Source organism: Ascaphus truei, assembly GCF_040206685.1.
Source record: "Ascaphus truei isolate aAscTru1 chromosome 2 unlocalized genomic scaffold, aAscTru1.hap1 SUPER_2_unloc_2, whole genome shotgun sequence".
Classification (NCBI taxonomy): Eukaryota; Metazoa; Chordata; class Amphibia; order Anura; family Ascaphidae; genus Ascaphus; species Ascaphus truei.
The window spans coordinates 910,746-933,465 of record NW_027453816.1 but is presented as its reverse complement, the minus strand read 5'-3'; the positions used below and the strand labels follow the sequence as shown (position 1 = coordinate 933,465).

Below are 22,720 nucleotides of genomic sequence, written 5' to 3'. Positions count from 1 at the left end.
AATGTTTTTGTTATTTCCGAAATCTTTTTAAATTTCCCTAGCAAGTCAAATAGGTTTGGGAGTGAGGTCAGAGGGTTTGATATGGTCATAAAGACATCGTCGGCATAGAGCGCCACTTTATGTGATTGGTTGTTTATAGTTAATCCTGTGATGTCTGGGCTCTGGCATATGTGAGACGCTAGCGGTTCCATATAGAGGGCAAATAGAAGGGGCGATAGAGGGCAGCTCTGTCTTGTGCCACTTTTGATTGGGAAGAGAGCGGATGGGAAGCCCTGGTGTAGAACTCTAGCGGCCAGGTTTGAATATAGGGATAGTATTGCATTAGTCACCTTTTCCCCGAAACCAAAGGCCCCAAGCGCCTCTTAAATATGTCCAGTCAATCCTGTCAAATGCTTTTTCTGCGTCTAGACTCAGCACCATAACCTTTATCTGTTTTGAATTGGCTATCTCTATCAGATCAATAATCCTTCGTGTATTATCTGCCGCTTGACGGTCTTTAATGAAACCGACTTGATCTGGGTGTATTAGGATGGATGGGACTCAAACGGTTGGCGATTAATTTAGCATAGATTTTGACATCAGTGTTTATAAGTGAGATTGGACTGTAACCTTTGCAGTCAGACGGGTCTTTTCCTTGTTTATGTATAAGAGATATGGACGCCTGGAGCATATGGTCCGGGAAGGGTCTCCCCTCCAGCACCGCGTTGAACATGCGGAGCAGGAATGGGGCCAGTGTCTTCATGTATTTTTTATAGTAAAGGCCTTGGTGCTATAGCCGGTTTCAAACCTTTTATTACTTGGGTAAGTTCCTCCATTGTAAATTCTTTCCCCATTGCTTCTCGCTCCCAACCCTCCAGTCTCGGCAGGTTTGAGCTGGTCAGGAACTCCCGAGTAGCTCTTTTGGTGTTAGGATTGAGTGCCACTTTCTCTCCATTGTATAAGTTTTCATAGAAATTTTTAAACTCTTCAACTATCAATTTTGGATTGGCCGTGGATGTTTCCGATTTTTCCCGAATGGCTTGAATGTTATAAATTGGGATTTTGTTCCTCAATTTGTTCGCTAGCATAGTATCTGGCTTGTTTGCTTTTTCAAAAAATTGTCTCTTTGTCCAACTCAGTGAATTCTCCGCCTGGGAGGTGAGAAGTAAATTAAATTCGATTAGGGTTTTAACTGTTGTAGTGTCTCCACCGTGGTGTGACGTTTATGTTCTGCGAGTAAATCTTTTCATTTAGCTTGGAGCAGCAGAATTTTTGAAGTTCTTTCTCTCTTTCTGCGTGCTGCCATGTTAATTAAAGTACCTCGTAAGGTCGCCTCGTGTGCCCCCCATAGTGTTAGCTGTGAGTCTAGGGTCCCCTTGTTTAATCTGAAGAAATGGGTGATCTCCTCACTTACCAGTTGGGAGAGCTCCGGAACCTTCAGGAGAGACTCGTTGAGTTTCCAATTCGCTCCCGGTCTGTCCAGGTAAATCTGTGTGCACCTCAGCTCTATTGGTGCATGATCAGACCATGAAATATCATGGATCCCAGCGTGGGAGATCTGGGGGACCAGTCTGCTAGACAAAGAAGTAATCGATTCTACTGTGCGATATATGAGGGTGAGAGAAAAAGGTGAAGTCCCTCTCTAGGCGGTGAAGCTCCCTCCATATGTCTACTAATTGCATTGACCGTAGACCAGCTGTGAGGTCAGCCGAGCTGTTTCTGATCTTGGATCTAATAGGGCCTGATCTGTCTAGATTGGGATCTAAGGCTGTATTAAAGTCACCTACAACTATCAGGAGACAATGCTCTTTGTATTGTTTGGAATATTAATGAGAAGAACATTGGGTCATACTCAGATGGGGCATATACAGTATATTAACTAGTGTCAAGGGCTGCCCATTGATTGATCCTACTAGTATCAGGAATCTACCGTTCTTATCATTTTTGACTGTTTCTACCGTAAACGTGATTCTATTATGAAATATAATTGCTACTCCCCTCTTTTTCTCCCTAGCTGAGGCCAGGTAAAATTGTCAGTAGTGTTTGTCTAGATAGTTGGGGAAGTCTTTGTTGCTACAGTGTGTTTCTTGTATCATAGTTACATAGTTACATAGTAGATGAGGTTGAAAAAAGACGTACGTCCATCAAGTTCAACCTATGCTAAATTTCGACAACAGATACTTTGTCCTATACACTACCGACACACTTTATTGAAGTGTGGTCGGTACCGCAAGCCGGGAAATCTCCCGGCTTGCTAGTGGCCGCCCCTCGGCGTGCCGCGCGTCATAGACGCGCGGTCACGCGTCATCGGGAGCGTGCGCCCCCTGCACGCGTGTCCAGGGGCTCCCCGAGGGAGCCCTGGATCGCGGGACAGCGGCAGGGGGTTCCGGGGGACCCGGCGGACCCGGCAGCGGTAGGGAGAGCGCCCCGATCGGAGGGCGCTCTTCCGCTGCTTCGGCGCGCGCCCGTCACACTCGGGCGCGCGCCAGGCTACTGCTGCGGCACAGAACGGGCAAATGCTCGAATAAACTGTGCCGCAGCAGTATCTATACTTACTTATTGATCCAGAGGAAGGCAAACAAAAAACCCCAGAGTCACATCATCCAATGATATCTCATAAGGTGAAAATAAATTCCTTCCTGACTCCAAGAACTGGCAATCGGATTAATCCCTGGATCAACATCCTTCCCATGTATACTTATTTGGTATATCCCTGTATACCTTTCCTTTCTAACAAGGTGTCAAACCTTGTTTTGAACAAATCTATTGTATCTGATATTACAGTCTCCATGGTTAATGAGTACCACACTGTAGCTGCCCTTACTGTAAAGAACCCTTTCCTTTGTTACTGGTGAAATCTTTTTTCCTCCAACCTTAAGGGATGGCCCCGAGTCCTTTGTACTGCCCGTGGGATGAATAGTTCTTTTGAAAGATCCTTTTATTGTCCCCGAATATATTTGTATATAGTTATCATATCCCCTCTTAGACGCCTCTTTTCTAATGTAAATAAATCTAATTTAGCTAGCCTCTCCTCATAAGTTAGGATGTCCATCCCCTTTATTAATTTGGTGGCTCTTCTATGCACTCTCTCTAGTTCCATAATGCCTTTTCTTAGGATTGCTGCCCAAAATTTTACTCCATATTCAAGGTGTGGTCTTACTAATGCTTTGTAAAGGGGCATAATTATGTTTACTTCCCTTCCATCCATTGCCCGTTTGATGCAAGATAAGATCTTGTTTGCCTTTGCAGCTACTGCATGACTTTGGGCACTATTGCTAAGCCTGCTGTCTACAAGCACTCCTAAATCCTTCTCCATCAAGGATTCCCCCAATTTATCCCCATTTAATTTGTAATTCGCCTTTTTATTCTTGCATCCCAAATGCATAACCTTACATTTATCTGTATTAAACCTCATCTGCCATTTACCTGCCCACGTTTCCAGTCTCTCCAAGTCCTTCTGAAGAGAAATTACATCCTGCTCTGATTCTATTACCTTACACAATTTAGTATCATCAGCAAAGATGGAGACTTTGCTCTCGATCCCAACCTGAAGGTCATTAATAAACAAGTTAAAAAGCAGGGGTCCCAGTACTGATCCCTGAGGTACTCCACTCACGACTTTAGCCCAACCTGAAAAAGTTCCATTTATGACAACCCTCTGTTGTCTGTCCTTTAACCAATTTTCAATCCAGGTGCATATATTATTACTGAGTCCAATTTTCTTTATTTTGTACACCAACCTCTTGTGTGAAACCGTATCAAAAGCCTTTGCAAAATCTAAGTAGACAACATCAACTGCATTACCCTGGTCTAAATTCCTACTTACCTCCTCAAAGAAACAAATAAGGTTAGTTTGGCAAGATCTATCCTTCATAAATCCATGCTGACTATTACTAATAATTTTGTTTTCCATTAGGTATTCCTGAATATTATCCCGTATTAAACCTTCAGGTAGTTCCCCCACTATTGAAGTCAGACTTACAGGTCTGTAATTTCCCGGTTGTGATCTAGCTCCCTTTTTAAATATAGGCACCACATCTGCTTTACGCTAATCTTGTGGTATTGAGCCTGTGGAAATGGAGTCCTTGAATATTAAATATAATGGTTTGGCTATTACTGAGCTTAACTCCTTGAGAACTCTTGGATGTATGCCATCGGGGCCAGGTACCTTATTTACTTTAATTATCAAGTCGCTTATGAACTTCTTCCTCAGTGGACTATTGAAACCCTTGACGTTGTGAGATAGAATGGTCACACCCATTGCGTCTTGTATGTGAGCTTACCCATAAGGACTTCAGACTTGTCTATGATTGGCTGAGGCGGAGCTAAATGATCTATAACCGATGGACGGGGGAAGGGGGGGGGACAGGATGGGGAGGGAGGGGATGGAGTGAAAAAACAAACAAAACAAAAGAGAACCTGATCTGGTCTGCAACCCGGTTGGTTCCCATGGCCCTAGGCTGGGAAGTGGGACTGCGTCTCCTTTGTGGGTAGGCCTGGACATCCCTAGCCCAAGGGCCTTGAATATGTGTCGGTCCCTATTCTCTGCATTCTGTTGCTTATATCCATCACTAGGGCTTTGAGTTGTGCCGTTTCCCTCTCATTTTTTGGGATTGCGCGTGTTCCCGCTTCCATCTGCCCTTTTGGTCTGGCAGTTCTTTCTCCTATACTGTCAACATCTTTCCTGAGCTCTGTTAGCTCTTTGTGAAAGAATGCCTTGGTCTCTCTGCAGAACTCCTTAAGATCCGTGCGGGTAACTAACTGTTGATCCCTTTTGTCTTCAGCCCGCTCTCCCTCGGATTCCGACTCCTCCGGCAGTGAGCCCCCTGAGTCCTCTGCTCCCGCCATTCCCCCTCTGGGAAAGAAATCTGTTAGAACGGAGGTGAGTTGGTGGGCATCACTGTTATTTCTGTTGTGTGAAGCTGTCGGCGTGTTTGCTGTAGGTGGTGATTAAATGACTGTTTAAAGGTTGATTAATGACGATGGGAACGGAGCTCTTCTCTTAGGCACCCATTCCCTCAGTTGTCGCCCATGCGCCCTCCGACTCACAGGTCCTTATAGTATTTTCAGTTTCATTCAAAAAACTCAGCAGCCAATCAACGCGTGGGAATGTTCCCAAGCAGCCAATCAGAGCTAAGCCGGCTAGAAAAGTCGGGTCAGCGGGAAATCCGAAATAGCCAAGAGCCATGTGCAAGCTTGGCACCTCTCTCCCTGCCGCCTCTCTCCCTGGCTATCTCAATGCCACCCGCTGGGACAGGCTCCACCAGGTCTGGCAGAGCGAGTGGCATCCCGGAGGACGGCCATTGATCTCTGGACTTGGTACTCCGCCTTTCCCGGCTGACCAAATGTTGTTCACACCTCTGGGCATCCTCTGGCTGGTTTGAACTCTGATGTCCAGGAGACTTACCGGCGCCTATGGGTTTGCACGGACAGCCTGTTTGAACATCGGTCCCGAATGTGTAAAAACATATTACAATACATTAAAGTATATTTTAATACACTTCTGAGACTTGGGGGACAGGAAGGGAAAAATATTGTAGTTTTATTTCTTTCTGCCTTATTCCCCACACACTTTCCGTGACTCAGTTTGGACTCTGAGTCCCCCTTAACCTTATATACGGTTGGGGCACACACAAACCCTATACTGGTTGTGGGTCCCTTTTGCACTAGCTGGGGTACCCCCCTTAACAGAGGAATTCCCTCAGCTATAGGGATACCTATTCATCCCTGTGCCTCATTATCCTTTCTGGGCTGTGCTGAAGCAGGGTACCCTAGTGGTGAGTCGCGCTTGCGTTTTCAAGGAGAGGTATTGCCGGGACAATGTGCCGACATGTATCCGAGAACCAGGCATGATTCCCGGGTATAATTATGGGGGAACCAACAACTCCGGAACCCAACCTCCTAGGCACATTCTGTCACCGGTTCCTCTGCAACCCCCCCCTTGAAACTCATATCCCAGTAATCCCTGCTCGCTGGCACGCCCGGAAACTCATCCCCCAGCAATCCCTGCTCGCTGGCACGCCCGTAAACTCATACCCCAGCAATCCCTGCTCGCTGGCACGCACGGAAACTCATACCCCAGCAATCCCTGCTCACTGGCACGCCCGGAAACTCATACCCCAGCAATCCCTGCTCGCTGGCACGCCCGGAAACTCATACCCCAGCAATACCTGGTCGCTGGCACGCCCGGAAACTCATACCCCAGCAATCCCTGCTCGCTGGCACGCACGGAAACTCATACCCCAGCAATCCCTGCTCACTGGCACGCCCTTGAGACTCATATCCCAGTAATCCCTGCTCACTGGCACGCCCGGGAACTCATCCCCCAGCAATCCCTGCTCGCTGGCACGCCCGGGAACTCATATCCCAGTAATCCCTGCTCGCTGGCACGCCGGGAAGGGGATAACACAAAAAATGCTTTTAATACAAACAATACATTGAAACAGTACCATGTTACTGGGCCCAAAAGCTGCCTCTCTGGGACCCTTATACACAGATCAGGGGTAACCAAAACGGGCGAGACCTTTATTATAGAGAGGCTTACTTCCTCTTTTCTGTCTGTAACAGCTTACTTCCTATTTTCTGTCTACAACAGCTTACTTCCTCCTTTCTGTCTGCAGCAGCAGCAGCTTACTTCCTCTTTTCTGTCTGTAACAGCTTACTTCCTCTTTTCTGTCTGCAACAGCTTACTTCCTCTTTTCTGTCTGCAGCAGCTTACTTCCTCTTTTCTGTCTGCAGCAGCTTACTTCCTCTTTTCTGTCTGCAACAGCTTACTTCCTCTTTTCTGTCTGTAACAGCTTACTTCCTCTTTTATGTCTGCAACAGCTTACTTCCTCTTTTATGTCTGCAGCAGCAGCAGCTTACTTCCTCTTTTCTGTCTGCAGCAGCAGCTTACTTCCTCTTTTCTGTCTGCAGCAGCTTACTTCCTCTTTTCTGTCTGTAACAGCTTACTTCCTCTTTTCTGTCTGCAGCAGCTTGCTTCCTCTTTTCTGTCTGCAGCAGCAGCTTACTTCATCTTTTCTGTCTGCAGCAGCTTACTTCCTCTTTTCTGTCTGCAGCAGCTTACTTCCTCTTTTGTCTGCAGCAGCAGCTTACTTCATCTTTTCTGTCTGCAGCAGCTTACTTCCTCTTTTCTGTCTGCAGCAGCTTACTTCCTCTTTTCTGTCTGTAACAGCTTACTTCCTCTTTTCTGTCTGCAGCAGCTTACTTCCTCTTTTCTGTCTGCAGCAGCAGCTTACTTCCTCTTTTCTGTCTGCAGCAGCAGCTTACTTCCTCTTTTCTGTCTGCAGCAGCAGCTTACTTCCTCTTTTCTGTCTGCAGCAGCAGCTTACTTCCTCTTTTCTGTCTGCAGCAGCAGCTTACTTCCTCTTTTCTGTCTGCAGCAGCTTACTTCCTCTTTTCAGTCTGTAGCAGCTTACTTCCTCTTTTCTGTCTGTAGCAGCTTACTTCCTCTTTTCTGTCTGTAGCAGCTTACTTCCTCTTTTCTGTCTGCTGCAGCTTACTTCCTCTTTTCTGTCTGCAGCAGCTTACTTCCTCTTTTCTGTCTGCAGCAGCTTACTTCCTCTTTTCTGTCTGTAACAGCTTACTTCCTCTTTTCTGTCTGCAGCAGCTTACTTCCTCTTTTCTGTCTGTAGCAGCTTACTTCCTCTTTTCTGTCTGGCCACCTACTTGTGAACATCTATATACGCTTACTTCCTGGTCTCACCGTTGCTCCAGAGGGGTTAATACCCTGACTCATAGCATCCCCTGTCTTCTATATCCCACCAATATTAAGTGGTTAACTGGGATAGTATGACTCTATAACCGACGACACGGGTGCTTGATAGCGTTGATTTAATATATTTTTAATTCACATTACACACTACCTTGGTAATATATGTTTTATGTAAATCTATTAAAAGTTAATTTTTACACCTGCTTGTGTGCATTTAAGTGAATTCTTTTAGGGGGCACATCCATTTTGTGTTTCCCCTTCCCCTTTTTTCTGATTCACTTTTCAGTTCACAGTTTGCACCCATCATTTGATTACCTTATTTATGCACCTAATTACTTCATTCAATTAGTATGGTCCTGTGATCACTCCCTACCCTTCTGTTGTTTCTCTGTAGCAGCTTACTTCCTCTTTTCTGTCTGCAGCAGCTTACTTCCTCTTTTCTGTCTGCAGCAGCTTACTTCCTCTTTTGTCTGCAGCAGCAGCTTACTTCATCTTTTCTGTCTGCAGCAGCTTACTTCCTCTTTTCTGTCTGCAGCAGCTTACTTCCTCTTTTCTGTCTGTAACAGCTTACTTCCTCTTTTCTGTCTGCAGCAGCTTACTTCCTCTTTTCTGTCTGCAGCAGCAGCTTACTTCCTCTTTTCTGTCTGCAGCAGCAGCTTACTTCCTCTTTTCTGTCTGCAGCAGCAGCTTACTTCCTCTTTTCTGTCTGCAGCAGCTTACTTCCTCTTTTCTGTCTGCAGCAGCAGCTTACTTCCTCTTTTCTGTCTGCAGCAGCAGCTTACTTCCTCTTTTCTGTCTGCAGCAGCAGCTTACTTCCTCTTTTCTGTCTGCAGCAGCTTACTTCCTCTTTTCAGTCTGTAGCAGCTTACTTCCTCTTTTCTGTCTGTAGCAGCTTACTTCCTCTTTTCTGTCTGTAGCAGCTTACTTCCTCTTTTCTGTCTGCAGCAGCTTACTTCCTCTTTTCTGTCTGCAGCAGCTTACTTCCTCTTTTCTGTCTGCAGCAGCTTACTTCCTCTTTTCTGTCTGTAACAGCTTACTTCCTCTTTTCTGTCTGCAGCAGCTTACTTCCTCTTTTCTGTCTGCAGCAGCTTACTTCTTCTTTTCTGTCTGTAGCAGCTTACTTCCTCTTTTCTGTCTGGCCACCTACTTGTGAACATCTATATACGCTTACTTCCTGGTCTCACCGTTGCTCCAGAGGGGTTAATACCCTGACTCATAGCATCCCCTGTCTTCTATATCCCACCAATATTAAGTGGTTAACTGGGATAGTATGACTCTATAACCGACGACACGGGTGCTTGATAGCGTTGATTTAATATATTTTTAATTCACATTACACACTACCTTGGTAATATATGTTTTATGTAAATCTATTAAAAGTTAATTTTTACACCTGCTTGTGTGCATTTAAGTGAATTCTTTTAGGGGGCACATCCATTTTGTGTTTCCCCTTCCCCTTTTTTCTGATTCACTTTTCAGTTCACAGTTTGCACCCATCATTTGATTACCTTATTTATGCACCTAATTACTTCATTCAATTAGTAAGGTCCTGTGATCACTCCCTACCCTTCTGTTGTTTCTCTGTAGCAGCTTACTTCCTCTTTTCTGTCTGCAGCAGCTTACTTCCTCTTTTCTGTCTGCAGCAGCTTACTTCCTCTTTTGTCTGCAGCAGCAGCTTACTTCATCTTTTCTGTCTGCAGCAGCTTACTTCCTCTTTTCTGTCTGCAGCAGCTTACTTCCTCTTTTCTGTCTGTAACAGCTTACTTCCTCTTTTCTGTCTGCAGCAGCTTACTTCCTCTTTTCTGTCTGCAGCAGCAGCTTAATTCCTCTTTTCTGTCTGCAGCAGCAGCTTACTTCCTCTTTTCTGTCTGCAGCAGCAGCTTACTTCCTCTTTTCTGTCTGCAGCAGCTTACTTCCTCTTTTCTGTCTGCAGCAGCAGCTTACTTCCTCTTTTCTGTCTGCAGCAGCAGCTTACTTCCTCTTTTCTGTCTGCAGCAGCAGCTTACTTCCTCTTTTCTGTCTGCAGCAGCTTACTTCCTCTTTTCAGTCTGTAGCAGCTTACTTCCTCTTTTCTGTCTGTAGCAGCTTACTTCCTCTTTTCTGTCTGTAGCAGCTTACTTCCTCTTTTCTGTCTGCAGCAGCTTACTTCCTCTTTTCTGTCTGCAGCAGCTTACTTCCTCTTTTCTGTCTGCAGCAGCTTACTTCCTCTTTTCTGTCTGTAACAGCTTACTTCCTCTTTTCTGTCTGCAGCAGCTTACTTCCTCTTTTCTGTCTGCAGCAGCTTACTTCTTCTTTTCTGTCTGTAGCAGCTTACTTCCTCTTTTCTGTCTGGCCACCTACTTGTGAACATCTATATACGCTTACTTCCTGGTCTCACCGTTGCTCCAGAGGGGTTAATACCCTGACTCATAGCATCCCCTGTCTTCTATATCCCACCAATATTAAGTGGTTAACTGGGATAGTATGACTCTATAACCGACGACACGGGTGCTTGATAGCGTTGATTTAATATATTTTTAATTCACATTACACACTACCTTGGTAATATATGTTTTATGTAAATCTATTAAAAGTTAATTTTTACACCTGCTTGTGTGCATTTAAGTGAATTCTTTTAGGGGGCACATCCATTTTGTGTTTCCCCTTCCCCTTTTTTCTGATTCACTTTTCAGTTCACAGTTTGCACCCATCATTTGATTACCTTATTTATGCACCTAATTACTTCATTCAATTAGTATGGTCCTGTGATCACTCCCTACCCTTCTGTTGTTTCTCTGTAGCAGCTTACTTCCTCTTTTCTGTCTGCAGCAGCTTACTTCCTCCTTCCAAGTCAGCGCTGGCACTTAGGGGTTAATGTTTCGGTGAGTGTGCCGTGGACCCCCACCCCCCTATAAGCTTTGTCTTGGGAGGAGGGTGAACAAGGTCATTCTGTGCCGTGTGTCCGGGAACACGCAGGAACATACCTGTAATTGCCAGGCCCCTGCGCACGGTGTGGGGGGTTCTGCCCTTGAGCACGGTGTGGGGGGTTCTGCCCCTGTGCACGGTGTGGGGGGTTCCGCCCCTGCGCATGGTGTGGGGGGTTCTGCCCCTGTGCACGGTGTGGGGGGTTCCGCCCCTGCGCACGGTGTGGGGGGTTCTGCCCCTGTGCACGGTGTGGGGGGTTCCGCCCCTGCGCACGGTGGGTGGGGTTCCTCTGCTGAAACCGTGCATGTTGTATCCTGACTGCTAAGTGTCCGCAGCGAAGTATTTAAATAAACTATACTTTACTAACAATTAGTGTGTGCGTGTCCATGTGTGTACTTGTGGGCGACACCGACAATCCGAACATCTATCAGTACATTTTGAATAAGTATTTTCCTGTCAGTACATACAGTATACACAAAAAGTCTATACACAAAAAGTCTATACACACACACACACACACACACACACACACACACACACACACACACACACACACAGTATATGCACTCACATATACAGTATATACACATACACACATACAGAGATGTACAAACATATACAACATACCCACACATATACACATACACAGTATATACACACACATACAGATACGTACAGACATACAATATACACACATAGACACATACACAGTATATACATACATACAAATATGTAGACATATACAATATACACACATACAGTATACACACAGTATATATACATATACATACATATGCACACACAGATACGTACAGACATATACAATATACACAGTATATACACATACACAGTATATACACATACAGATACGTACAGACATATACAATATACACACATACAGTATATACACACATACAGTATATACACACATACACATACACAATATATACACTCACATACACAGTATATATACACATATACAATATAAACATACATATACACATACACACATACACATACGTACAGACATACAACATGCACACATATACACATACACAGTATATACACACATGTACACACATACAATAGACACATATACAATATACACACATATGCACATATACATATACACATACAAAGTATATGCACTCACATACAATATACACACATATACACACATATACATACACACAGTATACACAATGTGCGTTGTCCATTTACCTTTATTAAAATATTTTATTTCAAATATTTACAAGGGGAGGTTTTTAGTATCACTACCAATGTAAAGATTTAACAAGCAGCTACATCTGAATACAATTGTTACTGTCATCTGTGAAAGCAACAAAGTGGCAATACAGAGTAATAAATAAAAAATAAATGCAGCAGTTACTCTGCTTTAAGGAAATGTGATTCCCTAAGCCGCCGGCCGATCCATTTTCCTGTGATCGACCAGCAAAGATCCTGCTTCCCTGGGTTCACAATATGGCTGCCCATTTCAAAAGAGGAAGTGCTGAGCCTTTGTAAATGGTTGCTATAGCAACCCGAGGAAACTTAATACATTAAAACTCATGAACCAGGGAGCTCCGGGACAGCCGGATCTAGCCAAATACCACGAAGCAGCTGCACGTGGAGTATCCAAAAACTTGCCGGGGAAATAAATTCTGGGGCAGTATCCAGGTAATGCTGCCAACATTTCAGTGACATTTCTGCAGACAGACTAATGGCCCATCGGAGTAACACAGCGGGGGTCCCTGGCAGTCCCATTCAAACTGCCCAGGGATCCCCGCTGTGTTAATCCGATGGGCCATTAGTCTGTCTGCAGAAAGGTCACAGAAAATGTTGCAGCGTTACTGGGGTATTGTTGGTGATTGCCCCAGGTTTTCCAAGGCAAGTTTTAGAATACTCGTCGGCGCGCCTGTAGGAAGAGCTCACTAATCTACTGGTCTGCAATCCCGGGCATTGGGAGGTCAGAAGCCCGGACCATAGATAAGGCGTCTCTTTTGTGGTTAAAAAGGCCAGATAGATTAACACACTGTAAGGATCACCCAGTATTAGCACACTCCCTATGTACATGGGACCAAAACTGCAAGTATAAACAGATATCTGACACCGATCAGACTTAACCCCGAGTTCCCCTCACCGTACCACTCAAATGTCTTTAGGAGCTGGGGCGAAAAAGGACCATCCTCTATTGGAGATATGCAAAAAGGAGGCAGGCTTTAACCCTGAATTAAAGGAAGAATACGGTATTCCCAACACGCAAATATTCCAGTATATGCAGCTCAAACACTGTGTTTCTTCCATTCAACCAAATGATATTTGGATTAGACCTCTTACCACCTTTGAGAGTCTGTTCCAGTTGGGTCAATACGACAAAGGGACAATAGCCCAATTCTACCAGACTCTAATATATCAATATAGGGGGCAAGCAAGCCCAAATATCTCAGACCGGGGAAAGGATGTGGGTAGCCCCCTAGAAGATGAGGACTGGGAGGAAATATATGAGAGGATAGCTAGAGTTTCTCGGTGCTCAGCGGTTAGGGAAATGGATTTGAAGGTTCTTCACAGGTGGTACTACACGCCTACATTCTTCCCCCCCCCCCCACTAACTTCCCCATATGTGTTGGCGCAACTGCGGACAACTGGACACGTTCAAGCATATATGGTGGTCCCGACCCAAGATAATTTTGTTCTGGGGAAAGATTAGAAGATTAATAAAAGGGGTATTAGGATTAGATCGGACATGGGATATGGAAACCGTACTTCTTTTAAAACCAGTAGAGGGTCTAGAGAGGAAGGCCGACCATCTAGTTACACAAATCCTGTCGGCAGCTAAAGTAATGATCGCAAAATTCAGGAAACAGATCGACACCCACACCCATCACAACCGTAACGCAAACATTGAACCTCATAATGATTATGGAGACTCGCTAGTTTAATTCATGACAGGTACAATAGCTTTATGACAACTTGGGACCCCTGGGAGACCCACATATGGCAGAACCCAAACTGACTCCCCCCGAGAGACCAGACCTGACCGATATAAGGAAACAGAAATAAACTGCCCGGCGCTTCCTTAATACAGTGCCACAGCACCACCCAGTGGTGAAAAAATATAACAAGCAAATGCAAGAAAGGGAAAACATGCAATATAAATAAGGTAACAACAATAAAATAAATATAATCAAAGGACCACTCAACCTTAAGAGGAAAAAGCCACAATCCTCTAGAGCAGCGGTGCGCAAACTGTGGGGCGCGACCCCCAGGGGGGGCGCGACACTAACGACGGGGGGCGCGGGGTTTACAGAGGCCCCGCGCGCTTCCCGAAGGCACTTAAATTAAGTGCCGGGGGAGCTGCAGGGCCTCTGTAAACCTAACTTACCGTAGCTCCGGCGGCTTCCTCCCTGTGTCGCCATGGCAACGCGGCGTCAAAATGACGCTGCGAGGTCATGTGACGTCACGTTGCTATGGCAACGTGACGTCATTACGCCGGAGCGCGGGTAAGTTGGGGTTGGGAGGGGGGCGCGGGAGTGAGGGGACAGCCGGCAGGGGGGCGCAGGGAAAAAAGATTGCGCACCCCTGCTCTAGAGAACAGAAAATGCAAGGGATGAGGGAGTGTGTCCTAGATTTGACCAATGGTGTTCTGCAGCAGCTTCAGATGAGGAAATGCCTGGTAGCCAAGCTAGAGCTGGTGGGGAAGAAAAACGGGAAGGGGGGGGGGGGGGGAGGGAAGGAGACAAGAAGGGGCTGATGGTGTAGTAATATAAAACACCTTTAATAAATGACACATAAAAAAGCCCCCCTGAAGGCGTACTCACACTCTGTACTGCCACTCAGGGCACATAAGGATATCTTTACAGCCAATGCTGTCTGGTGTGCGTCTCCTCCGTCTCTGGCAGTCTCTGACGGTCCCCACAAGCGGCCGCTGGGGTTCTCGTGCAGCTTGACTGGAGTCGGCGTCTGGCATCACGATCAACCGGGAATGGATTGCCTCCTCCTCCTCCTCCTCCTCCTCCACTCAGTTAACCCTATCTTGCGAAACGCGTTGAGTGGAAGAGGAGGAAGAGGAGGCAATCCGTTCCCGCATCCCTTGCGTTTTCTGACCGATATAAGCACTGACTGAAAAAGACACCAGCTTGGGAGTATGCATATGTTTATTTGATTGTATGCTCCCTGCGTGGAGACCAATGATGATGCAACCCCCTCCCCCTCCCAACCACCCTCTTTATTTTCTGTACCCCCCCCCCGCTCCCTTTCTTTATAGTTTGCAAAAATAATAAAATACAAGTTGGGGAAAAAAAAAACTCATGAAAAGGGCACAGTGGGGGGAATGAAAAAAATGCAGTAAGTGTTATCTAAGGTCACGATTATACAGCGCGCGATGGCGCTCGCGTGCGCGCCAACCACAAATTTCCTAATGCCTGAGGCCGCTCCTAGCGCGCGCGAGCACAACGCAGTGCGACGGCATGACCGCGATTTGAAGAGACAAACATTTTTGTCTTTTCAAGCGCATCCGCGTCACGTGAGCTGGTTCAACCAATGGGAGCGAACCAGCTTTGTGACGCATCCGCCACACCTCCCCGATCTCCTGCAGCCAAGTTCACAGATCGCTGGGGCTGCAGGAGTGCGCGAGGCGATGCGCGCGGGCCAACAACGAGTAAGATCTCAGCCTAATACTACACAACTGATTTATTTAAAAAAAACATAGGATTTTGAATGTTTTTCTGCTGTAAAGGGTTAAAGTAATGAGCTTGGCATTGTGTCGGTAGCAGATTATCCCGTGGCTAGTTCCGGTAGGTAAGGAGTTAATGGCCACTGGTGCTGAGGAGGGGGTCAGCAGGTTAGTATTTACCTAAAGCTTATTAAAAGGTTCACTAAAAAGAAATCTCCAGCACTGGAGAATTTGCCGTGAATGGCTCATGACCTGAAATAGTATCACGTGAAGTAATATTATCAGACACAGGGCAGCGTGACCTGAACATCTTACTCTTTGCTTGTAGGTGTTTGAGACACCGATGGATAAAGTGGTGGTGCCACGTCACTACTACTCCATACAAAAGCCGTGGGTTCTGGGAAAAAATAATATCAGGAGAACGTTTCCAACTTTAAAGCAATTTATGAAAACTTTTATACCAGTGGTATTTAAATTCCTAATACGTTTAAACACAATTCCTAACTGTTCCTAGTCAGTGAAGACACAACTTTACAGCATCTCCATGATAGTCATTTCCCACAGGCAGAGCACGATAAGGGACCCGTACCCTGTGCAAATTCGTTATTAACTAGCAATATTTACTCGCTGTCTGAACTTTTTTTTTTTACCCTTTGGGTGTTATTTATGAAAGTACAATAGTGCCAATCAGACCCTACCGAGTGAAAACTACAGATGTAAGATCTAATTGTCTTCAGTGCCCCTGCACCATAGGATTAACCGCGGCAGTGGGTACCATTCAGCAGTATCGACCCGTCCCCCGTTCGCAGCAGACCCTGTCCCCGACACGGCTGACCTGTTCGGGGACAATCTTGCTATATCTGTACCTTCCAAGTCTTTAGGACTTTCCAAGCAGTGTCACCAGATCAGCACTATCACACTTTATTGAAGAACACCTCCTATGAGTTCATCTTAGGGAGTTCTCCTGTGTGAGTTCTTTCCTCTCACTACATTTCCCATACGTTTATGGTCTCTCTACTCTTTTAACTTCTTGGAGTAGAAAGAGGTAATGGTTCCGATGGTAGCTTTCCCCGCTATACGTTTCTTTCACTGGAGGGAATTTTCTTATGACAAAGCTTTATCCACGATCACTCCACTCTCTGGGAATCTTCATTTTGTGAGTTTTTAGGTGTTAACGAAGATGTGATAACCGATTAAAGCTTTCCTCACATTTACTGAGACTCTGTTATGTGTGTACGCAGGTGTTTAACAAGATGTGATCCGTAAACATAGCACTTCCCACATTCAGTGCACACAAGTGGTTTCTCCCCTGTGTGAGTTCACTCGTGTGTAATAAGATTTATTTTCTGACAGAAGCTTTTAGCACAGTAAGAATATGCATAGGGTTTTACTCCAGAATTAATTTTTATGTGGTCGCCATAACTGGTTTCTGTGTAGAAACTTTTACCACTTTCAGGGGATTTAAAAGGTTTTTCTCCTATGTGAACTCTTTGATGTCTCCGCAGATGTTCTTTGCTCTTGTAGCTATTCTCACACTCGGTGCACGCATACTGCTTCACCTCCGAATGAGATTGTTGGTGCCTAAGAAGGTATGCTATTGTACGGAAGTGTCTGCCACATTCAGAGCATGTGTATGGTATCTTCCCTGTGTGAGATCTTCTGTGATCAACAAGTTCTGAATTACAACGGAAACTTTCCTCACATTCACTACATTTGTAGTACTTCCTCTGTGAATCCGTCTTTTGGTGGTCATCAACAGTAGACGTCTGCAGCGGCTTCACAACTGCATGAGATTCTTGGTGCCTAGCAAGGTATCCTCTTGTCCTAAAGTTTTTGCCACATTCCGTGCATGTGTATGATGTCTCCACCGTGTGAGATCTTTGGTGAATGACAAGTTCTGAATTAAAACGGAAACTTTTCTCACATACACTACATTTGTGGGGTTTCTCCTGTGAATGAATCTTTTGGTGTTCAAGAAGAGTACACTTCTCATAGAAGCTTTCCTCACATTTGGTGCATTCATACAGTGCTTTCCCTAGAGAGTCACACTGGTGATTATTAAGCATACATATTGTACTAAAGCTTTTATCACACTGGATGCATGTGTAAGATTTATCTCCCGGCTGTTGTTCTTGATGTTCCATATAACCAGACTTCAATGAGAAACATTCCCCACACGCATGACACACGTATGACTGCGGGCTTTTGGAAGATATCAGATCTCCGTTTTTTGGACACTTGCTGCTCTTATTCTTTATAACCTCGGGGCTTAGCTGTTCCGCTTTCTGTTTTTTGGGCCGTTTACTGATGCTTTTAGGGTTACCGCCTTTATAGTCACATGAAGAGGATTGCTCTGCAGAGTGTGGGTTACGGGTTTCCTTGGAAGAGTTTTCTGCCCGGCTTTCCTGCCCGCTGATTAGTTCACCCACAATGCTGCAGCTTTCAAGTCTTTGGTAACGTTGGGTATCATTTTCCAGCGGCATCTTTTGTGGTCTACGACGTGCAGAAGATCGGTCATCTGCTGGAGATAAATACATGTGAAGAGGTCTCATTAGTTGGAACAGTACAGATAAATTCTCCACAATGGCGGCACTGTATCGCTCTCTGAGTCAAAAGGACGACATACCTACAGTACTGCAGTACTACAGTACTAGCACCTGTACTTGTAGGGCAAAACAGGAAATAAACATTGACATAAGATCATTACATTTCATATAAATTCATAATTGTATTTAAAATGTATAATGTCAGAAAGACAGCTTAGCAAACATGTCCATCCAATTGTACAATATCCAACATATAAACAAAGGGACATTCATGTGACACGTTGCGTCTCTGGCGCTTTGGTGTCCGCCCGGCTTCATTGTGTTGGTATTTAGTATTTGTTTATATATTTGGTAGTATACAGTATAGTATATATAGTATAGTATATAGTATACAGGTAGTATACAGTTGTATGGCAATGTCTGCTTCACTGTAGGTCTCTGACATTATACAATTATGAACGTATACTAAATGTAATGAATTGGGTCTTTATTTCTCTCATCCGTTTACTTTTTTTAATAACACTTTATAGCATTTGCATTTTTCATTTTATACGACATCAAAACATCGAAGTACAACACAAAGCAAACGGAGAAAGGTAAGGTAGGATTGGGGAGGGGGGAAGGTAAGGTAGGATTGGGTGGGGGGGGGCAGGGATGTGAGGAGGGAAAAGGTAAGTCTGGGGTGGGGTCAGGGAGGGGAGGAGGAGAAAAGTAAGGTAGGATTGGGGAGGGAAGGTAGGCAGTGTAGGGGAGGAGGGAAAAGTAGGATTGGGGAGGGGGTCAGGGAGGAGAAAGGTAAGGTAGGATTGGGTGGGGGAGTGGGGCAGGGATGTGAGGAGGGAAAAGATAAGTCTGGGGTGGGGTCAGGGAGGAGGAGAAAAGTAAGGTAGGATTGGGGAGGGAAGTTAGGCAGTGTAGGGGAGGTGGGAAAAGTAGGATTGGGGAGGGGGTCAGGGAGGAGAAAGGTAAGGTAGGATTGGGGAGGTGGGCAGTGGAGGGGAAAGGTAAGGTAGTATTGGGGAGGGAAGGTGGGCAGTGGAGGTGAAAGGTAAGGTTGGATTGGGGAGGGGGTCAGGGAGGAGAGAGGTAAGGTAGAATTGAGGAGGTGGGCAGTGGAGGGGAAAGGTAGGATTAGGAAGGGGAGGTGCACACTGGAGGGGGGTAGGTAAGGTAGAATTGGGGAGGTGAGGTGGGCAGTGTAGGGGAGGAGGGGAAAGGTAAGGTAGGATTGGGGAGGGAAGGTGGGCAGTGTAGGGGAGGAGGGAAAAGGTAGGATTGGGGAGGGGGTCAGGGAGGAGAAAGGTAAGGTGGGATTAGGAAGGGGAGGTGGACACTGGAGGGGGGGAAGGTAAGGTAGAATTGGGGAGGCGAGGTGGACACTGGAGGGGGGAGGAGGGGATAGATAACGTAGAATTGGGGAGGGGTGGCGGGCACTCGAGATGGTCAGGGAGGGGGGTGGGGGAAGGTAAAACAGGTGCCTTGAAATAAACACTTTCTTAACACAGCTACTTCTATTTAATGCGTGCTGTGTTAGTCCAGCTGCTACTGTATAGTGCAGAGTAAACGAGTACTTCAGTATTAGGTGAGTGTTGTGGGGTTTACCAAGAGGTGATATCCGATTAAAGCTTTCCTCACATTTGGTGGGAGACTCCCTGGTGTGTGTACGCAGGTGTTTCAGAAGAGATGATCCGTAAACATAGCCCTTCCCACATTCAGTGCACACGAGCGGCTTGTCCCGCGTGTGAGCGCGTTCATGTGTAATGAGACCTATTTTCTTGCAGTAGCTTTTACCACAGTAAGAGCAAGTGTAAGGTTTTACTGCAGTATGGATTTTTAGGTGGTCTCCATAACTGGTTTCTCTGTAAAAACGTTTCCCACATTCAGGGCAATGAAAAGTTTTCTCTCCTGTGTGAGTACTTCCATGTCCCCGCAGATGTTCTTTGCGCTTGTAGCTGTTCTCACACTCGGGGCCTGCATGCTGCTTCACCTCCGAATGAGATTGTTGGTGCTTGCTGAGATACGCTATGGTACCGAAGTGCCTGCCACATTCCGTGCATGTGTATGATGTCTCCACCGTGTGAGATTGTTGGTGATCGACAAGTTCTGAATTAAAACGGAAACTTCTCTCACATACACTACATTTGTGGGGTTTCTCCTGTGAATGAGTCTTTTGGTGTTCAACAAGAGTACACTTCTCATAGAAGCTTTCCTCACATTCAGTGCATGTGTAAGATGCCTCTGCTATGTGAGATCTTAGGTGAATGACAAGTTCTGAATTAAAACGGAAACTTTTCTCACATATACTACATTTGTGGGGTTTCTCCTGTGAATGAATCTTTTGGTGTTCAAGAAGAGTACACTTCTCATAGAAGCTTTCCTCACATTTGGTGCATTCATACAGTGCTTTCCCTAGAGAGTCACACTGGTGATTATTAAGCATACATATTGTACTAAAGCTTTTATCACACTGGATGCATGTGTAAGATTTATCTCCCGGCTGTTGTTCTTGATGTTCCATATAACCAGACTTCAGTGAGAAACATTCCCCACACGCATGACACACGTATGACTGCGGGCTTTTGGAAGATATCAGATCTCCGTTTTTTGGACACTTGCTGCTCTTATTCTTTATAACCTCTGGGCTTAGCTGTTCCGCTTTCTGTTTTTTGGGCCGTTTACTGATGGTTTTAGGGTTACCGCCTTTATAGTCACATGAAGAGGATTGCTCTGCAGAGTGTGAGTTACGGGTTTCCTTGGAAGAGTTTTGTGCCCGGCTTTCCTGCCCGCTGATTAGTTCACCCACAATGCTGCAGCTTTCAAGTCTTTGGTAACATTGGGTATCATTTTCCAGCGGCATCTTTTGTGGTCTACGACGTGCAGAAGATCGGTCATCTGCTGGAGATAAATACATGTGAAGAGGTCTCATTAGTTGGAACAGTACAGATAAATTATCCACAGTGGCGGCACTGTATCGCTCTCTGAGTCAAAAGGAAGACATACCTACAGTACTGCAGTACTGCAGTACTACAGTACTAGCACCTGTACTTGTAGGGCAAAACAGGAAATAAACATTGACATAAGATCATTACATTTCATATAAATTCATAATTGTATTTAAAATGTATAATGTCAGAAAGACAGCTTAGCAAACATGTCCATCCAATTGTACAATATCCAACATATAAACAAAGGGACATTCATGTGAAATGAAATAGAAGTAGCCATGTTAGTCCAGTTGCGATAGTGCAGAGTAAATGAGTACTTCAGTACTAGGTGATAGTGCAGAGTAAATGAGTACTTCAGTACTAGGTGATAGTATACATACTCAGCTCTGTGTCATTGGTAGGGCAATCAAGCACTTCACAACCATCTTACACATTCCCATATGACTATATACGGGGTGTTACACTCCAACCCTGCTGACGACCTTGATGTCGTCATCCATCCTACGGAGAAACCATGCATAACAATAACCACATAGGATGCTATCTAATACACCTGATGCAGATACAAGTACAGGAGAAGGTAATAATGCACATTGCCTGCAGCCATGCTCATAAGCAGATATGCCTTTAAGTAGATATGTTTGAAGTAGTTATGAAGTTTAAAAAGGAAGTTCAAAAAGAAGTGGAAAAGTGGACACCACCTACTGCTTCTGATTCCTGCATTTGATCTACATTGGAAAGGAGGATATCATCTATCACAGACTGCACATCTCAACACTTAACTATTGCTGTGATGTCACCTTTATGTTTTATATTTGCTGTAACCTCACTTATTTTCAAATTATGCACTTCCTTCCACCAGTCTCCTTATGTCTCTAACGCTATTCATATATCTCCATCTCTCCTTTCTGCCCCACTTCTCAGTTCACATGAACTCCTTTCTTACCTGCGCCCTCTGGCACCACACAGCTATATCCCCTGCACTAAATCACACCCCTACAAATCATCCCCACACATTCTCTTTCTTTCCATTCTTCTACTCCTTGCTTCTGGGGATATCTCTCCCAATCCTGGTCTCTGACTAATTTCTACATGCGCTCGTCCTCGCCTGCCAACTGCAACCTCTGCTCCTTCTGGTGTCAACCCCTCCAACCTCATACCCATCCCCTGCCACGCTCCCTCCTCTCTCCCTTTCTCCTGTGCCCTTTGGAATACTCGCTCCCTCTCTAACAAGTTCCTCTCTGTACATGACTTCTTTCTCTCTCACTCCCTGCTTCTCTTTGCTATAACTGAGACCTGGCTCACTCAGTCTGACTCTGCTCTGGAAGCTGCCCTCTCCTACGGTGGCCTTTCCTTCTCGCACACTCCGCGCCCTGATGGCAGGGGTGGAGGCGTGGGGCTCCTGCTCTCCTCTCTCTGCCGTTACCGAACTCTTCCTATTCCCCCCTCTCTTGCTTTTCCCTCCTTTGAGGTTCACACTGTCCAGATCTTCTCTCCTCTCCCTGTCCATGTGGCGGTCATCTATCGCCCACCTACCTCTACTCATCCCCCTTCTGCCTTTCTCTCTCACTTTGAATCCTGTATCTCTTTCTTTCTCTCCTCAGACTCCCATGTTCTTCTCGTTGGGGACTTCAATTGCCACATTGATGACCCCTCTCTCCATTGGGCTTCCCGCTTTCTTTCTCTAACCTCTTCTTTTGGCCTTCAACAGTGGACTGCAGCCAGCACCCACAAGGATGGCTACTACTTAGACCTGGTTTTCACTAAAAACTTCTCTCTCTCCGATTTCTCCATTTCCCCTTTTCCTCTCTCTGACCATCACCTCATCTCATTCTCTCTATCTCGCTTCTCCCCTTCTCCACCTCCATCTACCCCCTGGTTCTGCAGAAACCTGCGCTCTATTCACTTACCTGACTTTGAGTCCACTTTACGCTCCTCCCTCTCCTCTCAGCTCTGCTAC

The 22,720-nt window shown here is 45.5% G+C and overlaps 1 protein-coding gene across 5 annotated transcripts in view; it reads right to left on the bottom strand.

The window, feature by feature from the left end:
* Positions 1–14,855: 14,855 nt before the first annotated feature.
* LOC142473271 (uncharacterized) overlaps positions 14,856–22,720 on the bottom strand; it is a 53,174-nt gene continuing 45,309 nt past the window's right edge. The window contains exons 4-5 of one of the 5 annotated variants that reach the window (XM_075580473.1): positions 19,418–20,710; positions 14,856–17,790 (exon numbers count right to left, since the gene is read on the bottom strand). In XM_075580473.1, coding sequence (XP_075436588.1) covers positions 16,589–17,790; positions 19,418–20,710 — 2,495 coding nt within the window. In that variant the 3' untranslated portion in view covers positions 14,856–16,588. The remainder of the gene's footprint in view (positions 17,791–19,417; positions 20,711–22,720) is intronic. The other 4 variants (XM_075580474.1, XM_075580476.1, XM_075580477.1 and 1 more) reach the window with 4 other exon arrangements.